General features: G+C 40.9%; 1 protein-coding gene across 5 annotated transcripts in view; it reads right to left on the reverse strand.

Moving 5' to 3' along the window:
• Nucleotides 1-7097: 7097 nt before the first annotated feature.
• Nucleotides 7098-17136, reverse strand: part of LOC124170931 (caspase activity and apoptosis inhibitor 1-like) — a 40919-nt gene continuing 30880 nt past the window's right edge. For 3 of the 5 annotated variants that reach the window (XM_046549995.1, XM_046549992.1, XM_046549994.1), the window contains one exon: nucleotides 11903-12475. In XM_046549995.1, coding sequence (XP_046405951.1) covers nucleotides 12063-12475 — 413 coding nt within the window. In that variant the 3' untranslated portion in view covers nucleotides 11903-12062. Of the gene's footprint in view, nucleotides 8528-11210; nucleotides 11868-11902; nucleotides 12476-17136 lie in introns of those variants that run through there. The other 2 variants (XR_006867613.1, XM_046549993.1) reach the window with 2 other exon arrangements.

Consider the following 17136-nt stretch of genomic DNA (forward strand, 5'->3'; position numbering starts at 1 on the left):
TGTAGTGTGAAAAACTCGCGCAGCTTCCCAGCAGCAGATGCGGATTCGGACCACAACCTAGTACTTATGAAATGCAACGTAAGATTCAAAAGACTCATGAAAGGCAGGAGGGTGAGAAAATGAAATGTTGAAGCACTGAAGGGGAGTATGAGGAGAGAATATCAGGAACTAGTGGACATGAGTATACGGGAGGGTGGAAGTACACAGACTGTAGAGGAAGAGTGAGATTGTATTAAAACGGGAATAGTCGAAGCGGCTGAGAAGTCAATTGGTTACGTTGACAGTAGAAGGATAAGGAAACCGTGGATAACGGAGAGCATGATAAGGGAAATGGAGGAGAGGAGGAAGTGGAAGAACGTGGACACAGAACAGGGCAAAAGAATGTATAGGAAATTGAATAATAGATTACGACGTGAAACTAAGAGGGCAAGGGAGGCTTGGTGGAAAAGATAGTGTGAGGAAATGGAAAAGTTCCAAAAGGATGGAGAAGTAGGCGCGTTGTACGCCAAAGTTAAGTCGCTATCGGGCGGCAAAAAAGGACAAGCCATGTGTAAAATTAAGGCTAAAGATGGGAGGATGCTAACCGAGCGAGAAGAGGTACAGAGTAGATGGAAGGAATACGTGGAGGATCTGTATGACGGAATGAACAGACCAGAGAGGTTGACTCTAGAGGAGAAAAGTGCAGTGGAGGAGGATAAATATTGGGCCGGAGATATTAGATTCGGGAATAGAGAGAGCACTTCGTGATATAAAGGCTAGGAAAGCAGTAGGCGTGGACAATATCCCGTGTGAGCTTCTGAAGCATCTAGGGAAGGAAGGTAAGGAAAGGTTTTTCGAACTAGTGCGCAGGATCTATGAGGAGGGATGTTGGCCGGAGGATTTCGTGAAGACGGTTTTAATTCCGCTTCCGAAAAAGAAGAAAGCAGTGGAATGCGAAGATTATAGGACTATCGGCCTAATATCGCATGCGGCGAAAGTGGTGCTGAGGATATTGAACAGACGAATGGAGGCGAGGGTAAACGAGTATTTGGGCGAAGATCAGTTTGGTTTCAGAAGAGGGAAGTCAACTCGTGATGCAATAGCAATAATGAGGTCCCTCGTGGAGAGGAACCTAGAATATGACCAGGACGTAGTATATGTGTGTTTCGTGGATTTTGAGAAAGCGTTTGATAGGGTGAACTGGGTGAAGTTAATGGATATTCTCAAGAGAATAGGTGTAGATTGGAGGGATAGACGACTAATTCGTAATCTGTATATGGCCCAGACTGCACAAGTGAGGGTAGCGGACGGAGAATCTGGGTGGGCAAGCATTGGCCGAGGTGTGAGGCAAGGTTGTCCTCTATCGCCGCTGCTCTTTAACGTGTACGCTGAAGAGATGGCAAGGGAAGCGTGGGATGAGTTAGAAGCTGGGATAAAAGTGGGAGGAAAGATGTTCAAATCCGTGAGATTCGTAGATGATCAGGCGTTGATTAGCCAGTCAGCGAGGGGGCTTCAGGCTCTAGTGGATGCGTTATACGAGCGTTGCAAGGAGTATGGGATGAGGATAAATCACAAGAAAACTAAGGTTACGCGGTTTTGTAAAGCATCACGAGCGAGGAATGTGAGACTCAAGATAAAGGTAGGTGGTGAAAAACTTGAGCAGGTTGAGCAATTCAACTATTTAGGCAGTACGTTAGAGGAAAACGGATACAGTAGTAAGGACATCAGGAAGAGAATTGAATTAGCGAAGGAGGCGTTCGTGAAAACAGGAAGGAGCTTCTGAGAGGATCGTTATGTAAGAGTTTTAAGAAAAGGTTAGTGAAGAGTTTGATCTGGAGTGTAGCTCTCTACAGTGTGGAAACGTGGACACTGAGGGAAGAAGACGAGAGAAGATTGGAGGCATTCGAGATGTGGGTATGGAGAAGAATGGAGAGGGTGAAATGGACGGAGAGGAAAAGGAACGACGAAGTGCTGGATATGGTTGGCGATGAGAGGCAGCTTTTAGATGAGATACGCAGGAGACAGAAGGTATGGATGGAGCGAGTGCTTAGCGGGGAGGGGATGTTGAAAATGGTGTTGGAGGGTAGAATGTTAGGGAAACGAGGGAGGGGAAGGAAAAGAATAGGATTTTTAGATAGATTGAAAGAGAGTAGGCCTTACAGTGAATTAAAGAAGACAGTGCTGGAAGGAAAGGGAGGCTCCCAAATTACTTCTTGAGTACTCCATGGAAACCTACCTTAATCGGTAGAATACCATAATAAAATAAATGTTATAAATAAAGCAACCAATAAAACTTTTTACAATCCTCTTTTAATTATATAAAAATTATAATAAATAATTTAATAATTCAAACTCTGGATCAAGCAATGTCTTTTTTGGTTACACCTTTTATGTAAGCTTCACGATATACCTACGCGAGCGTTGCGGAGGCCCCCTAAGCTAGCGGCCCTCGGCGATTGCCGACCAACTGACCTGGCCAGACCGCCCCTGAATTTTAGTTTCACATGAGTTAAGGGTGTGGTTTATATGATTTATTGTCTCAGTTACGTAGCCTTGCCGTGTATGTCCTCGTCGTTGCGCGTTCGACTTGAGCAATCAGAGAAAATGCACACAAGTGCGCGCATCGGGTTATGCGCGCGAGGCCAAAATCACGTGATACCCCTTCACCTGGTAAATATGCTCATTGGATGATGTTTCAACCAGTAGCGGCGCGTGCGTATACGCATGTTAGCAAGTGCACACCCAAAGATGAATAAATTATAAAAGAAAACTATTCCTTTGCAACGCGAAGGATAAAAGTACTGTCTGCATATGCAAGAAACATGAGACTCCGAACGCTACAGCTATCTCCTTTTCGAATTCACCGCTCTACAAGTGTGCGATCCCGTGGCATGGTATGTGCTGTTCAAAGGGGCGATGGGAGCAGACTCAAAACCATAAATACTCTACACAGGATTCTCCACTCCCTTGGTTCCTGTGATTCCCACCGATCGCATCAAATAGCGGCGCTGATGTAGCGAGCCCCGATTGTTCCCAAGCAATACACGCCCACAAGAGGCACGCTACGCGGCGAATTTGAATCCAAGTTTCGCAACGCAGAGCTGTGAAGGGCAAAATTTGCTGGCGGAGCGGGAGCTCTCGTGGCGTCGACGCAACGCGGAGCTGTGAAGGCACCCTAATATGGCCGCGAGAGGCACGCTTTGCGGCGAATTTGAATCCATGTCTCAATCGTTCATTGCTAAAAAATAAAGTTCGTGTCAACTGCCCACGAAAATATAACTATCACCGTGAGTTTATGTAGTTTCCTGGTGGTGAAAATGTACGTAATCACAAAATCGGTACGCTAATTCACGTTGAGAGAAGGGAAGAATAAGTGGGTAAGGAAACGCTGTTAACTTTCCCTAGCCTGAATTAAGTTTGAGGGCCCATAGATATCAACCATGTCTTTAAACTTCCGGCACCTATGTTTTAGAGAATTAAGAATGATTCCTGCGCAGCTCATAAAGAAAATCACTCGTTGACATCATTACCAGACCACCTAGGCACACTTGGGGACGGGTCAGATCCGGTATTAGGACCATAGCAAGAATTTTTATCATACAGACTGTTCCAAGGGTCGTGTGTCATTTTGGACCTGTAATTTTAGTAACTTTGCATGGAGCAATATTCATGAAAATTGGCACACTTATGGGGAAAGGTCCTAAGTTTTGTTGAGTGTAAGCAAAATTTTACAATTTTGACCTTTTGACCTCACAAAGTGGGTCCAAACCAAAAATTTGAATTTGCCTTATGGGGTTTCAATGTTAAAAAAATCGAGATAGACTAAAGTGTGAATTTCATTGACCAATATGTCAATTCTTAGGTTTTCGGACACGAGAAACCGGAAAATAACACTTTTATTTACGAATATTCAACCGTTGACCCAGTAAGGTCACCGTCAAGGTCATAAGGGTGGCAAAAGGAATAGCATACCAACAAAGGTGTCGATCCATGGGTTTTGTAGGGCGCCCAAGTCATTGGTATTGTCCAAATACCCGTATTTTTCACTAATTGACCTCCGAGGGTCACCACGGGGGTCAAAGGTCATAGAGTTAAAAGTCGGGCAATCATAAAAACCAAGGTGTCAAACCATAGGTTTTGAAGGGTGCCAAAGTCGGTTAGGCTGTTCGTACATCCGTATTGTTGATATTTTGACCTCCGAAGGTCACAATGGGGGTCAAAGGTCCCTTCCGAAAACTTTCCATTCCCTCGCATTCTTTTCCAACAGGCCTCCCATGTCCTTTTATTTTCACGCCGCAGTGGATTATTTATTTCTCTACACATTTTGTGATTTGCCAAAGTTAAAGAAAAAACTCCGTTAAAAAAGATATTGGCTATGTTAGAAACCATTATGTAAAACATAAAAGAAATGGATGATTGAAATGAATCTAGCTTTTATTCAAAGCAATGTGATAAAAATTTGACGATTAAAGAGAGATATCATAAAACGACAAAATTAATAGAATAATAAACTGAAATGTGAACATGGATTTTTCATTGTGCTAGTCAACCATCCAATTGCAGAAATGGTTTCGGATGCCATGATTTTCTTCTTGAATCTCTTGCACCATTACACTTTCTAGGGCTTCAAGTTTAAAATGTTTAAAGTTCGTTATAACGCACACCTAGAATTGTCCAGTACACGCTGCGCGGACAATAATGCGCAGCGGCAAATGCATCTTAATGGAGATGCCAAGACGAAGCCACAACTGCATGTCTCTGCTTTGATGATATTGTTGGGTGTTAAACAATCTCATCAAAGCAGAGACATACCGAACCAATTTGCAAGTTTGAATGTGACGTGAGGTCCTGATAAAATTGCTGCCGGTAATGCTTGCATAACGAGGGACAGGGGAACTGCGGTCTTTACAGTCGAACTGGGAATTTTTTTAAACTACTTAATTAACCTATTTTTAGGACTTTCTGGGGTCAGAGTGGCCCTCCAAATTTTATCAAAACTTTAACTGTTTACCAGTTAAATAGTTTTCGTATCCTTGTAAAGGATACAAAAACGTACTTGTGCAATATATGCAAATGCATGGCTACAAGCAGGGGTGGTCTGGGCTGTTTAGGGGCCCTCGGCTGGGGAACACGATGGGGACCTCCTTATTATAGGGGAATCGGACCTCCTCCCCCGGAAAAGTCAAGCAAGAGTCAAAATTGCATGGTGTTCAGAGTAAAGAACAAATCTGTGTGCACAAAGGAGTGGACAAAGGGGTTGAGGGAGGTGGGGGGCACGAACTGTTCGGTTCATTGCCATCCGCAAGTGGCTTCCGCGCGAAGACCCACGGGTAAAACCGTCAGAAGAGGGCAGGGCCGGACTGGGACCTCTCAAAGGGCGCTGCCTTCAACTTAAGAAAGGGCGCAATCCGAGGGTAGGGCTATGGGATATTGTTTTGAAATTCAAAAGGTAAAATTTGAAAAAAATATGGTATTTTTTTTACAACAATGGTTTCAAAAAAGCTATTTAACACAAAAAGCTATTTACAACTTGTAAGTGATGGAAGGTACACTAATTTAACAAGCGAATACTCCAAATGATCATGTGTACATAGTTGGCTTCTACTTTAGATGGATATATTCTAAATACTTTATATTTTAATATTTTCAAAGATATTTATTATTAATATAACAAATTACACTACTGCCACTATTTACGATGTTTGAATAATGGAAAAGATAAAACTTGTAAGTAAGATTAAGGTTATAAAAGCGTTTTAATTATGTATACATTTATGAAATCCAAATCATACATGAAACAAGAGACGTATTAAACTGTTTTATGAAATAAAATTAATACAAAATAAAACATATCTTTGTAGAAATACAAAACAGCCTCTGAAAACTGAAGTTATCAGTAATTAATGTGAAGGCCACTTTTTTGGAGCCCACTTCAATTATCAGAAGGAAAGTAGGCGCTTCATTTCCTTGCTTTGGAAACAAGAGTTCATCTATAATTTTTTCATTGCTTATCTTTGTGACTAATTCTCGTTCCGACTGCATCAAGAGGAGAGCTTCCAAATTCTCATTGCTCATGGATGAACGAATTCTCGATTTTATGAGCTTCAGCTTAGAAAATGCACGTTCACAGCTCACTTGGGTCATCGGTATTGTTAAAAGGAACTTGTAAGCCTTATGGAGTTGTGGATACATTAATGACTACATGTTGTACTGATAAAGCATCTTGTATGCACATTTAACATAGGAGTGGCATTTGTTGTTGCTTTTACACCAAATTTTTTCTTCATCTTCATCTTCTGATTTAGAACTTAAACTCACGTCAATGTCACTGGAGTCCTTATGAAAGTGATCTTGTAAATTCATATTAAAGCTTGCCTATTGTTCAATAAATGATTCCAGTTCTTCCTGGAGCTTGCCTTTGTCAATGTTGCGGATCACAGAGCATATTTTTTCCAATGCATGTTCTGGTATTCCATTTGTTCTTAACTCAGAGAATCTTACAGGATCATAGCATGAAAGATCTTGATAAACTCGATTTTGATCAGAAAACCTTGCTTCCATTCCAGTCCATTTGTTTGCCCGAGTAGGAAAATCTTCGACAGATATTTCCAGCTTTCATCTCCCAAGTCAAGAAACATAATGCCGGATATTTCCTGCCTTAGATTCCAATGTAGGATTCAACAATGTAGCCTGCACATTTCTGGAACATTTAACCCTCTGTCTGTTGCAACACATTTTGGAACGCAATTTGTCGTGTGGAATCTCACGGACGCCATTTGGTAATGGTTGAAGAAAATACATGCCAGTAGATATAACTGTTTTAACAACAAAAGATCATTCATATAGTATTTAATTTCATGCATGGGCATCAAATATATGCATAATAATGATGGAGATATTCATATTTATAAAATAATTAATACACGTTTTTTTACTGCTATAATTTATTTATTTATTGAATCATTCAAAAACAGCCAAAACAGCCTTTACATTGAATAGACAACTTAAAATCTGCAGCTTTAACAAATATAAACTATGAAAAAACTATAAAAATGATATTTAAAAGAAGAAAAAGAAGAGATTCAGAAGACGGCTTTTCGAAGCTGCCTCTTGAATGATCTGATGGGCATTGAAAGATCCAGGGAAGGGTGAGTACTCGAAATGGTATTGAAAGAGGTAAAGAGTCTGTAAAAAAAGTATTCTCTGAGAGGGAGTGGTGAAGTTTGAAGAAAAGTAATTGTTAAAAGCCAAAGGTCACTCAGCCCCCGAGAAACACACTTGGTCTGACTTAATGATTGATGGTATTTGGGCTGATTTCCGTTTTGAGTTGAATAGTGACCAAAAGCATTTAGGGTTAGAAACCATGTGATCTGTAATTGATTTGATGCTATTGCTATAATCGTGGCATAGGAGATTCCGCTACACTCTACGAAGGCAAGAAAATGAGGCATATGTGTAGGGATTGGGAAAAGACTTCCAAAGCTTCCTAGCAGCTCTTTTGCTTTGAAGAACTCGGGAGATTTCAGCTGAGAGCCACATGGGGTTTTTCTTCGATATCCTTCGGGAGGGAATGAAGTCTTTGGTGACACTGTGCACAAAGTCAAAAAACACTTCTATAGCATCATCCGGGGACCCACTCTCCAAGAGACCCCAGGGCAGAAGGGAGAGGGTGTAGTTGATGGCTTCCCAGTCTTCCCATTCTTCCAAGATTTCACTGACCGCGCTGGTGGCGAAGTTTGGGCAGAAGTGCAGTGGGGGAGGGACATGGGCAATGAGAACTCGAGTGAGGAGTGGTCGGAGTTGAAAATATTCCTGCATGTGGTGGGAGAGTTTACAATGAATGAGGAAAGGATGAGGCCCAAGGTTGCCAAATTTCTAGTGGGGAAAGGCTAACACTGGAAAAGGCCCATGCCATCTAAGAAATGGTCTATAAGAAAGGTGCCATTGTTGTCGGCACTGATGCCGCTGGTCTGGGAATTCCATGTGATTGGGAGGTTGAAATCCCCAAGTAGGATCAGATCACCAAGGGTGTGAACATGGAGGACCGACTCAAGGTATGCCTCCAACATATCACATGATGAGGGATGATAGAAGCAGCCAATGAAGAGTTTTTTTGGGATGCGGATTTCACAACCACCCTCAAGCCAAATTTCTACCCACACTATTTCACACTCAGTTTTGAGATCAAAATGTTGAGTGGCTGGAATGGTGGGGTTAATCACCAAAAGTACACCCCCACCACGAGAGCTCCGATCACGCCAAAATACCTGGTGACTGTCTGCTAATTCCAACTCACTATCGCCCTCTCTATCGCTGAGCCAGGTTTCACACAGGGCTATCACGTCAAAAAAGCAGAGGCCAGAATATTGGGAGGAAAGTATGGAGAGTTTGTTCTGAAGGCATTCTGGTAATATAACTGAAGAGCAGGGCCAGGGTTGAGGCTGATGTCCCTGGCTAGGAGAACAAGTAGGGCAAGTAGGTTCCTCACAGAGAATGACTTACTCGGGGCAGTCAGGCAGGAGTGTTGTCTCGGTGGGTGGACCAGTGGCTGCCGGCATAGTTGGAGATGGCGGATGTTTAAGCCAAATGCGTATAAAGCGTTGAAATGAAAATTTCCATATCTGACACAGTTGTTGGAAAATCCATTTGTTTCGCAAATGTAAGGGAATGGGCTGCATACACAAGACGACACACACACTGAGAGCACCACAACAGAGAGAATTATCACTGAAAACACTACTATTATCTTAGACCTAATAGTAGGTGGGTGCATACCGGCGGCCATCTTGGCAAATAATATGTAGTTTCATTCATGTGATATATTGATTACAATCATAAATGTGCAGCAAAAAGTCACATAACCCAAATTTAATGCTTTAAATAGTTGCTAATAATGTTTGTTTAAATTATAAAATGCATTTAAAAACTTATCAATAAATATCGTGAAGGAATTAACATATAACGTATTGTAACTCAAGTTGTCCTGTGGTGTCTACCAGACGCCAAAAGCAAAAAAATATTCCTATTCATTCTAGAAATGCGATGAAACATAAAATCATGTTGGTGACTAATTCAGAAGCATAAAATAATACGATACAAGTGAGGACAGTTTCCTAACTTTGAAAATATGATGAGGGTAAAGAAAAGAAAATGGCTTGGCATCTGATAGACACCATGCAGCCAACGGAGGGTTCTCAGAAGTAGCTATGCTTCTAGAAGAGGAGTCACCCCTTGGTGTGTGAAAGAACTGATACGCAGTTCACAAAAAATAGTCATTACTATAGATAAGCTTTGTTTAGGAATGTTTAAGTATGCCTCTCTCTTTTACAAAAATATTTTCTCATACTTTTTCTAAATCCAGTTAATAATCCTCTTTGTTAATCTGGGTTGTGAAGACTCTAATAACAAAGAAATGGAAACCATTGGGAAAGAAAGGCCTTATTCCTTTACATTTTACTGAAATATTGCTGTCACCAGAAGATGTAAGGAAAATAAATTCTGTTGAGTGCAAGATATGCTTTAACAACAAAATATTAAATGGAATACCACCTCTAACTCAAGGAAACATATTGTCGCATACCAAGCGGTGCTGAGAATTAGGGTAACAATACGTAGCTGAAACGGGTCAGGGATCTCATACCACAGAGGCAGTCATCATAAAGAAATACACACCCATTCTTAAGTAAAGTCCATTTAACGACAATTATTAGAAATACATATTGAATAAGTGTTGGCTCACTCGTCAAAATACATGGAGTAGGGATTCAGGAGAACTGCGTAGACTAAGATGCGTCAGGGGCGGGCCTTTGGACGTTGGCCTGGGGCATCGGCTGAGGTGATGTTGTTGGAGTAGTGAGACGGTGAGATTGCAGGATCTGCGAGCGTCAGCAAAGCAGCGTGGATGTGAATTTAGGTATATATACCTAATCCGACCCTAAAAGTTTCTAGAATGTTCCACAGGCTTTGGGGCCGGTGGAAAGGGAGAGTTGTGTTGTTTCTCACGACCTTTTGAAAGTCAACCGTCTTTTTAACATAAATCCATTACTTAAGATAGCAAGGTAGGCTGACGTCATAGGCGACCATCTCTCTGCCGCGAGCCGGAACTCGTGCGGTCATCTCGGAGGATAGCGGCGGCGATATCAAAGGGTAGGCGAAAAAATAATGAGCATCAAGGCGGAGAAATGGCGAGGCGAATCTTGTGTAAAATTTATGAATAGCGGGGATCACCTATTCGTGAGAACGGCCATTCCCAAATACGGATGGCCGGCTAAATTAGAAAGTGTGAGAAAATCGTGACTCCGATAGCAGCCGGAGGTAGCGAAGGACTATGGAATTTGGTGGTTGAAGGTTGCCAAAGACTAACTGATGGGGATAGGCCCCTAGCAACAAGTCAGAATGCGACAATATTAAAGTAAGTGTACAATAATTTTAACACAAGAGGGTTAGCAAAAGAGCCAGGAGAATGACCTGATGATTATATGTAACATGATATAAGTACATACCTGTATTCTTTGGCTCTAGGCTATACTCTGTCATTTGATCAACTATCATTGATGACCCTAATTAAAAAGGCTGAGAATTTCTCTGTTGAGGATGGATATAGCTTGCTGTTTCTTACTTTATTGAAAATGTGCTTCACATTTGACTGGGATAAGAAAATCAGTGTTGAAAAAATAATTGCCATGAAATAGATTTTATGTACTTGAAGCGGTGATTATATTAACCTGAAAAATACATCATGACCCAACAGTGAACATGCATTGAGCAATAACTATTACAAATGCTTATTTTTGTGGTTCCCCAATGATGTTGGCTCAAACCTCCCAGAGTGAAAAAGTCTGAGCCTCCTTCCCCGCACAACTCAAACAGGACAAGTTTGATGGCATAACTAACAGTGGATGTGCTTTGCTATGCTAAGATTAATGCGTAAACCTCATGACTTTTCATAACTTTCTCATCCATAAAGAAACTGCAGTAATATGGTTGAAATTTTAAAAATGCAATGAATATTAATAATATAATTTTCTAGTTCCACAAACTTTTGTAGTGATCCAACTTGCTCCATAAATTCCCCATATAAACAGTCTTGGATCAGTCTAGTAGGCACTTGCCAAAGGCCTCGAGATGGAGTAAAAAGCCAATCCCTAGCTCTAGGGCCTCCACAATATGGCCCACGTGTCAGATGCAGCCCACCAGGTCATCTAGCCTGAGGAGACCTTTTAAGCGAGGGGAAAAATTATGGAAATTTAAATGTGTCCTGACGAGATCAGCTGCTGATAAATTGAACTTTCATAATTACCAAGTTTAAAATAGAGGCTTGCAGTAGTAAGTTCGGTTCGTTTTATCTTCTATTTGCCACACGAGTGTGCAGTCAACACCCAAACTGAAGGAATTAAGGAGAAGAAAGACTCTTATTGGGACTGCCTGGTCGTGCCTCTACGTCATTGGGTTACCGCATTATCTACACTGCCAAGGCTATGCCGCATATTTATTGAGACCAGGTCAGTGGCATTTATTATGAAATGTTGAAACCAAATGAAACCATTACAGGGGAATGTTATGGGCTTCAATTGATACAATTGAGGTGAGTACTGCGCAAAAAATGGCCACAATACAAGCAGAGGCACGACAAAGTGATTCTACAGCATGATAATGCTCAACCTCATGTTGCCAAACCTGTTAAAACCTACCTGGAAACACTCAAATAGTAAGTCCGAACCCAACCGCCACATTCTCCAGATATTGCAGTGTCCGATGATCTTTTGTTCCGTTCGATGGCACATGGTAAGGCTGATTAGCAGTTCCACTCACATGAAGATCTCAAAATATGGCTTGAATTGTGGATAGCCTCAAAAGATGAATACCTTAACAGTAATGGTATTAGAGCTCTGCCAGAAAGATAGGAAAAAGTTATAGTTTGAGATAGAGAATACTACTTGGAATGATTCATTTGTAACCATTTTTTTACAATAAAGTTGTACTTTCATTGATAAAGACAGCGAGAACTTAGTCGCGCACGCAATAGATTCTATAAAAGCTATAAAATTACAAAAACAAGGAACAAAACAATTAATACACACATTTTATGGCTGGAATATATCAATTTTAGATAACATGGATCGTATTGCTCTAGCCCTGTGCTCCAACTCCACAACTTCTGAAATGCTCTGTTGCTCCTCTGGTTCTCCTTCATGCATCACAACACTTTGATTAGCAGCATGAACATCAGTCGCGAGCACCACTGTTTCTGCCATCACTGAATCACGTCCATTCCCCTCATTCTCTGCACCCTCCTCCATTTCCAACTCTGCCGTTTCACCACTCGTTCCATCATCTACATCACTGCCAATTGCTTCCTCCTCATTCGAAGTCACAGTCTCACTAGCATCACCTTTGGGAAAGGTGATATGGAAAGGGGCAACTTTAGCCAGTTTCTTAGTAATGGAGGGATGGTCAGAGGAGGATGCCCAATCACATTTAGCACTGGAACGTCCATCTGAAAAATTTCATGCATGTAATTTATAACTTTACTCTTGTAAAAACTTTAAATAATTTAGAACCACAGGTTGAGTGATAGCACATGGTAAGAGTTAGGAATAAAAATTGTAGAGTGGTAAAAGATATGGACATCGCATTACAATAGGGTAGTTTCCTTCATCAAAGAAAACGAAAGGCATTGATTGCGATTCGTTACCCACAATTAGTATATTCATGATATACAAATTATTTGGTTTTAGAAATACCGGTTTAGATGAATGGCAATGGCCAATTTTTATCCTCATTTGAAAAAGGCCAGATTGGCGCCCATACGATGCCACTCCACGTGACGTCACAGGGACCTAGTTTCTATACAAGTAGATAGGAGTTTTACATTGTCTGTGATTACTAATGCATGCATGAGGCACAGAGCTCAGGGAAACATGTCTTACTAATCACTTATTAAAACTGGCTAAGGTCGGAAAGTTTTCTTCGTTTGATAAGGTATTGATAATCCTTATTTAAGCCAAGCGCTACCAGCTAGCACGGTACTCTGCTACCCACTAGCATCCTGTGTCGTATCAGTGCTCTAAGTCTCGCCCCAAGGTCACCTCGCTTGCGGCAACGGGAACCAGATTGACGCCACATGGAGTTTTCCCGGCATTCATACTGAGCTGTCGTGTTTTTGCGTGCTTGAAAATTTTCACTTTTCATTTAATCGCGAAAAATAGATATCGTCATTTAAAAATTTAAATGTGTGAAATATGTACTCCAGGAGTAATAATCTTTCGATTTAGGCAATAAAAAAATAATAGGAAACCACCCTATTGCAGAAATGGTTTCAATTTTTTTCCCAGGTTTTCATAACATTTTTTGACTTGAACCCATTTATACCAGAAGTTTGAAAAGTGCAAAATTAACAATCATCTTTACATATCGCAGGTGTAAATACAAATAAATATAAAATCTGAAAAAAATACTTTTTATTTACAGCCAATTGTTTCTTATGAACGCTTCCAAAAGTAGAAAACTAGGCAAATCCACTACCATAACATATGTACAGTACTTTGAAAACACATCATATGATCAATTTTGATTCAGAAATAATTTAACTAACCTATGAGAGTGGTATTAGGTGAAAACTTCTTTTCCAAAAAGTAAGAGGTATTTTTGAGGCGTTGGACACAGCAAGTTCGCTATTTTTTGCTTTAAAGACAGATTTGGAAAGACCCACTCACTTCATCTCTCTACTTCATGCATACTCCAAGCAGTTCATTCCCATTCAAAGCAGAGAAACAGTGAGTTTGAGAAGCATTTCTTTTCAAGGAAACAGTGAGTTAGAGTAGCATTTCCTGTCAAGGATTAATTCTCAATATCAATCAATATTTTCATGATCTGTCCTCCTCTACCATATACTGACTGTAAGTCGTGATCAAATTTGCCGAAGTAACCTCTACCTCCTATTTCTGCTTCTGATGAGAACAACTGACCTGCTGCAAAGGATTGACTTGGAAACCAGGTGACACATTACATAGTTAAAACACAGTTATCTTACCATTTTCAAGCAATAGAGTCTTTTCCATTCATTTGGTAATCAAACATGTTTCTACTTTTTTTCCAAAGGGTAGCACCAGAATGTGGATGTTGGTCTACGTGATATTTTCTCGCTGAGCCAGCAGCCGGATGGACAACTGAGTGGAACTCATCAAGTGGAGTGCAATGCTCGCTATAAAGCGATTGAAAATAAAGGGTGTTTTCATTGATGACTTGCGACTGCCTCCACTACGATCTAACGATTTGATCGTTGGATCATTCTTCCTCATAGGAAAACCTTTCTTTTTGTAGAAACATTAAAATATGATTTCCCTAGTAGTAGGACCCGCCCGCCTCTGAGACGGTGCAGGATTCCTCTTCCCTTCCATTCCAACCCTATCCTATCGCAGGAGGCGTCGTCGGGCTCCTATCGTGGCAGCGCCTCTCCTTTTTCCTACCTTCTCCTCACCCTTCTGCGGTGCAGACGTGATAAGCTTGTAGCTTCAGACTTCGGCCCAGGAGAGTAACCCTGTGAGCCCACCCCAGAGTTTCGTATTCACTCCCTCCACTATGCATCCAATGATTTGATCAATGGGTTTTTCTTTTTAATAGGAAAATCCTCCAAAATTGTTGGCACATTAATGGCTGATGCTGGGTTTTGCTATTTAGTGGGCCCTGGTCGCTTCTATAGCGGCGAGGGTGTACCCCGTCCCTCCCTTCCAACCCTATCCCTATCCCAGAGGCGTCGTCGGGCTCCTGTTGTGGTGGCACCCTCACAGGACCCTCCCTCCTTGCGTCCTCATCTCTCTGCCTCCACTATGCGCACAAAACTGAAATTCCAACACCAGATTTATATGTTTGGCCATATTTAGATGTTTATTCCTGGTTGTATTTAGATTTTTGCCCTAAACCAGTGAATGTAGCCCAGCCATATTGCACCACAACTGACTTCATAATAAAATCATATAGCCCTTCTCTGCATTAACTGTTTGCACCTGTCAGGGCTGAAATAAGGAATTATATCCTCAAAAAAGCTGAAGTAAATTCAAGGTAATAAAAGTTTCATTTATCTCTCCTTTAGTCTATAAGAAGGCGTAAACTATATAACTTGTCCACGTAGAGGAAATGAACACTGTTTACAACATGTTAACAATAAATTATTGTTTAAAATATCACAAGTCTAATTGCACAACTTACTAGAGCATTATGCAAATCTCGCCTTGGCTCTCAAAGCATAGACAATAACAGCCGAGGGTTCAGAGCTATCCAGGGAAAAAGCCTTTAGTAAGCGGGGCAGCAAAAGACGGGGAGCCAAAGTTTCCCATGCCGCTCTGATAAGGAAAAGGGCATTGCTTGAAGACTTTAAAAGACATTCCCAAATGTATTACTTGGCATCATGACTATCATTTATTTTCTTCTCTCCGCTCGTAAGTAACAATCTATTGATGAATTTACATCCTCACGAAAATATCAATTGACAAGCAGTCCTGTTATTCCCCTCAGTCATATCACCTCATACTGCAGATAAGATCAGAAAGCAAAGCGAATCGCTCAAGGTGGCTGAATGCAGCCATGATACTAGTGGATTTGCGTTGTGTTCCAAAAATGGAACACTGTAAAATAACAGCTAGTAGCTTAAACACTTCCACTAAACTGTGAATAGTTTGACGTCTATGCTATATTTATTGCTTATTCACACACTAGCAGCCAATCAGTAAAACAAAACGCATTTTTTCAATATTGAAGCTTAACCCTTTTGCACTGGAGCCTCATGGAGGGAAATTCTTCCATGTTACAAGTCCATTGAAATTTTTCTGCACTTCCCAGGGCGAAGCTCTCTTGCATTGACAGAGGGAAGAGTTTTGTATCCATTCTAAGGCTGGGACAAAACTCAGTGGCATGCCAAAACCTTTCCTTGGCCGCTGTCCAAGACCATAAGAGGTTTAAAAGACTCTTTCACAGCACGAATCCACAGTCAACTAACTGAAATAGCCGTGTTTCATAAAAACAACTATTTGTGGTTCCCATAGGTTTTTTAATAAATACTTAAATTCCATCTGTTCTTCTGAGCGTGAGGAAATTTTAAATGATTCATATTGACGGATTTGGTATATTTCTCCCAAAAAGTCGAAGGGCCTTTCAATAAGTCGTGGAGAGCAAGAAATTAGGTCAGGCAGAGAAATCAGTGGAGAATAGCTGGAATAATATCAAAAGGTGGCTTCAGGAGGCTGCTAGAGAAGTTCTAGGGAAAAGAAAATGTGTTAAGAAAAAGCCATGGATCACGGATGAAGTCCTAGATGTCATTGAAGAACACATAAAGTATAAGAATGCAAATACTGAGGAAGGATAAGCTTGCTACAAGAGAATAAGGAACAAGATTTGTTGCTAAGTGAGGAAAGTTAGAGAAAAGCATGCATGATGAACATACAAAAGGACGTGCAAAATAACCTCGACAAAGGAAACTGGAAATGGCCTACAGAATAGTGAGGAACCATTTCAAGGAATGGCGAAGGAGATGTAATACTATGGGGGACAAGTATGTGAATATTTTAACTGAGGATGAAGACAATGCTGAGAGATGGAAAGAATACCTGAAGGAGTTAACTAATGGAAGCAAACTCAGCTCAAAAATTGTCAAAGAGGAAAGTGAAGTAGGATGACATGGGAGTGAGCATCTTAAGATCGGAATTTAACACTGCAATAATAGACCTATGAAATAATAAAGCCGCAGGAATAGATGATATTCCAGCAGAGCTAATCAAAAATGCAGGAGAAAAGGTCTTAACTCAAATGTGTAAAACTATTTGCTATATGTACTCAACAGGAGATTTACCTTGTGACTTCTAGAAGAACATCATTCCTGTATACAAAAAGAAGAGAGAAGAGAAGTGTGAAAATTTTATGACCATAAGCCTGATGACACGTGTCGAAGACACTGACAAGAATCATTTACGGGAGAATAGAAGGAAGAGCAGAAGAATTCCTGGATGAGGACCAATTCGGACTTAAGAAAAGCAAGGGCACAACAGAAGCAATTTCAGCTCTAAAGCTGCTCATAGAGAAGAGAATGGAGAAGAACAAACCAACTTTCTTCACATTTGTCGAGAGAAAAAGTTAGTATGCTGCAATTTCCTGATGACATAGCAC

Source organism: Ischnura elegans, chromosome X (genome assembly GCF_921293095.1).
Source record: "Ischnura elegans chromosome X, ioIscEleg1.1, whole genome shotgun sequence".
Lineage (NCBI taxonomy): Eukaryota > Metazoa > Arthropoda > Insecta > Odonata > Coenagrionidae > Ischnura > Ischnura elegans.